Genomic DNA, 4,115 nt, shown 5'->3' with positions numbered 1-4,115 from the left:
GGCATGTGGGACCCTCCTGGACCGGGGCACGAACCCGTGTCCCCTGCGTCGGCAGGGGGGGGCTCCACCACCCCCCCCCCCAGGGAAGCCCCCCCCCCCCAAGTCCTTAATGAGTGCTTTCTCAAACTTTTATTGCACTTACTGGCTGCAAGTACTCAGCATAAGCTACCCTGTACTGTTTTTTCTCTTTTGCACCTATCTTCCAAGCCAGATTATAAACCTGCTTAGGTGTTCTATCTCCATTGGTCACTTTCTAGCTCTAGCCCTATTAAGTCCCTAATAAAAACAGATATGGGCTGATGAAAGGAGAGAAAAAGGAAAACACTATAATGACTGCAAGCACTGCATCAATCTATGTTCTTTTTCTAACTTTAGCACAACAGTGAAGTCACATCTTATCCAGGGATTAGACTCGAACATTAAGGCGTAATATAAATTGGCAATATAAAATTAGTATATATAGTTAACATTACCCTAGAAAATCCATTAAATTATTCACCTAGTAGATGACTCACCTTAAGGGGCTATGTATTTTTAAACTCTGGAATCACACAAAATAGCTAGAGGATCACATTGTAGGAGATGTGAATAGGCCTAAAGAACAGCAGATAGACTTTTATCTTTCATCTCACCCTCAATGGGGAGCATGTTTTTGTTAGTGGGTCTATTTTAGGGTTTCTCAACCTTGGCACCATTACATTTGGGGCTGGAAGATTCCTTGTTGCAGAGGCTGTCCTGTGCATTGCAGGATGTTCAGCAGTATCCCTGGTCTATTCCCACTAAATACCAGTAGTACCTGCACTCCCACCCTCTCCTGGCCAAGGTGTGACAACCAAAAATGCCCCCAGACACTGGTCTGTTGAGGGTACAAGACCTTCCAATTTTTTGCCAAGTGTGTAAGGCTTATTAAATAAATTCAAATATGATGTACCCTCACTGTTAACCCAATCCTAAATCAAACTATTCATATTTTTCTCTTCTCTTCTGCTGTACTATTATTTTTGGGTAAAAAACAAACTAAATCTCCTAATTACAGGAACCAAACTGTTTTGAAATGATCAGAATTTTTAACCACCAACAATCTGCAACTGAAATAGCTGATGCCTAGACTTTCTGAATAATCACCCCCAAAATAGTACTTTGAACACAATATGAAAAACAAAGGAATTTATTGTACTCCTCCCTCCCCATCAAAAACTGAGTCATTCTGATTAAAAGTTTGAGGATTTGAGATAAAACAGAACTTGATGACAAGAGATGAAAACGAATTCTCACCTATAATGACCTGAACACAATCAAGGCCTTTCTTAAATAGTGAGTAAAAGCTAAAGAAAGCAGTATATTAGATTACGTGTTATTTATAAGTTTTTATAAGTCACCAGTAGTTTCAATGTCATATGTTGAGAAGAAAATTAATTTATAAACTACATTACCATTCCTGCAAAAGGGCCTGCCCCATACACTAGCCATACCAGTTGCTACTATATTTTGTTCTTATTCTAATGCAAAAGGATTAAGTCACTTAAAAGAGTAAAGATATGGAAATGGCTATACAGTATGCTTTTTATATCTACCCTTAAAGTGAACCTGAGCGAAGTTTACTGTTTTCAGTACTTACTGCCCAAAGACAAGGCTTAAAAATTAAGAACAAGAAATGACTAAATTTACAGAACTGTAGTCAAAATGGTTATTATTCTTAAGTGGCAATGTCTTTCTGTCACCAGTTTAAGATCATAATACCTCTCAAACGAATTTTGGTCACTTTCTTCTTATTGGAGCCATTTTTGGAACCCTTTCGTTTTACTAAAAATCCAAATATATTTGCCCTATCAATTTTTTCCTTCTTCTGGACAGATTTGGTCCTGGCCTTCCTTAGGGTACTCTTTCTCAGGGGAATGACCAGTTCCATATATATATATATATACACATATATATATGTGTATACACACACACACACACACACACACACACACACAGACACACACATACAAAACATAAGTACATATACGCAAACATATATATATTTATATTTGCCACAATAGGAAGATAACACTGTGAAACCTAAATCAGAAAAATAAAATTTATGCAGGATTACCTTAATAATATGCTTATTCTCTCTGATTACCAAGTGGCTTTGATCACTCTAATGAATAATCTGGCTTTGTTAACTTTTTTAAAGTCTCACAAACATGAACCCTAAGAATAGTCATTCTACTGCTGGAGAAATACTACAGTACATAACATTGGGTCTTTAGCTTCAAATGCTTCTCCCCAACTACCAAAAAGAAAAAAAAAAAGAAATTGAAGCTGGTATCTTCAGTAAAGCAAAAGTACTTAAGACTTTTGAACCAATAATTGTTCACTTTAAATACAAATTCCAATTTTTAATTCTACTTGAAATAAGGAATTATCACTGATATTTGTTCAACGAGAATGGGTTGTTGATATTAACTGCTGTCATTTTCCCAGATTTTGATCTAAGCATTTTAATACAATACCAAATAGTGACATAAAAGGCAGAGAAAGAAGGAAACTCAGAGATGAAACGACTTGCCCAAGGTCACATTGCTAGTTATAACAAAACAGGAACTGGAAACTCAGTCTTCTAATTCCTAGTCCTCTTTGGGAGATTATGTTGGGTCAAACATTGAAATTCAGAAAAGGACAACCTGAAAAAGTTCCTTGTTAACAATAGCTGCATAATCTGTTAATAACTGCAGCAACCAGAAAACGAAAATTGAAGTGTGGAAGTAACCATGACTCCTCAGAATCCCTGTAAGCGTCTCCTTTTTGCGGATTACAAAATACACACACACAAGCAAAAAACAAAAAACCACAAACAACCCTTCCCACTCACTCCACTACCAACCCGGTCAGATTCTAAGGAACCTGGACCTTCAGCTGAACCTATCTTTTCTGCCTCCAGCCCCAAGAGAATATAAATAACGATAAACACAGGATTAAGGGAGGAAAAAACAAAAAGAACCCCTACACCAAACCAGGCCTCTGGAGGTCTTAGAGAAGAGGAAAAATATTACATATTTTTCCAAAAAAGCAGAGCACAGAAAAACAAAAGGGAATAGCTGAGAGAGCACGCTACAAAGCAAAGACGACCCCTCCTGGCCCACACGCTGGGTGCAGTAGACTCAATCTGTCAGCTTTGGGACAGGATTGTCAGACATCCCTCGGCCATTGTTCCCACAGGAAGCTAGAGAGTTTGGAGGGAAAAGGCAGCCTCCCCACGCCTGCCTCTACCAAGCAGCAATCGGGAGGATGCGGGTGCGCATCCTCCGCACCGCACGCCTTGCACGAGCCAGCCGGCGGGCGCGCAACCGCAGGGCGGACCCTGGCTCCGGGGCCTACCGCCAGGCCCAGCGTCTCCGCGGCGGGAAGGGAAAGGGTCGACCCACACGCCGGAGGGCCGATCAGCAGCATACTCGCGCTGGACTGGTTGGGGAGAAGATGTAGGGGCTGGGATCACCCTGGAGGCTGGGGGCTCGGGGAGCCGGTTAGGCCTTTCTCACCATCGCGCCAAACTCTCGCTGCCGCCGCTGCCGACTCCGCCGCCGACTCCGCTGCAGCACACGAGTTTAGCCGCAATGCATCCAACAGCCAATCCCCGCGAGAGGAGCCGCCGGAAGTCGTCAGAAGGACACCGCGAAAGAACCTTTCGGACCATAGAGACTAACATACTTCCGGCAGCTAGAGCAGATACTGACTCTGTTTCAGCCATCTTGGAAAAGGGCGACGAGACCCACGGGGAATGTATCGGAACTTGAAAAAGAATCATTTTTTTTCAAGACGCTGTCTTCCGTATCGTTATTATGCATGCGGCTAAATTGATCACTGGTATAGAGAGTGATACAAGTCATCTTTCAATGGCCCCACTCAAAAATGGCTGCAGTATAAGAATCCCGGGGCATAGGTCAATTGTAACCCGGAAGTACCCTTCGAAAGGAGGGGGTGGTAAGGCAATCCGGAAGTGGAGTAATGAAGAGGTGCCACTTGGCGGCCATGGCAGCAGTAGTATCGGTGGCTCTGGGTCAAGGCCCAGCGGAGTGGAGAAACATGGGCAGCACTGGGTATAGGGCAGAGACAGCTTTGTATCAGCTTCG

The 4,115-nt window shown here is 42.4% G+C and overlaps 1 protein-coding gene across 1 annotated transcript in view; it reads right to left on the bottom strand.

Moving 5' to 3' along the window:
- Window positions 1–3,563, bottom strand: part of ERH (ERH mRNA splicing and mitosis factor) — a 16,595-nt gene extending 13,032 nt beyond the window's left edge. The window contains exon 1 of the mRNA XM_007454444.1: window positions 3,525–3,563. Coding sequence (XP_007454506.1) covers window positions 3,525–3,527 — 3 coding nt within the window. The 5' untranslated portion in view covers window positions 3,528–3,563. The remainder of the gene's footprint in view (window positions 1–3,524) is intronic.
- Window positions 3,564–4,115: the final 552 nt, after the last annotated feature.

Source organism: Lipotes vexillifer, unplaced genomic scaffold, assembly GCF_000442215.2.
Source record: "Lipotes vexillifer unplaced genomic scaffold, Lipotes_vexillifer_v1.1 scaffold197, whole genome shotgun sequence".
Classification (NCBI taxonomy): Eukaryota; Metazoa; Chordata; class Mammalia; order Artiodactyla; family Lipotidae; genus Lipotes; species Lipotes vexillifer.
The sequence above is the reverse complement of the archived record's forward strand: the minus strand, read 5'-3'. Positions and strand labels throughout refer to the sequence as shown.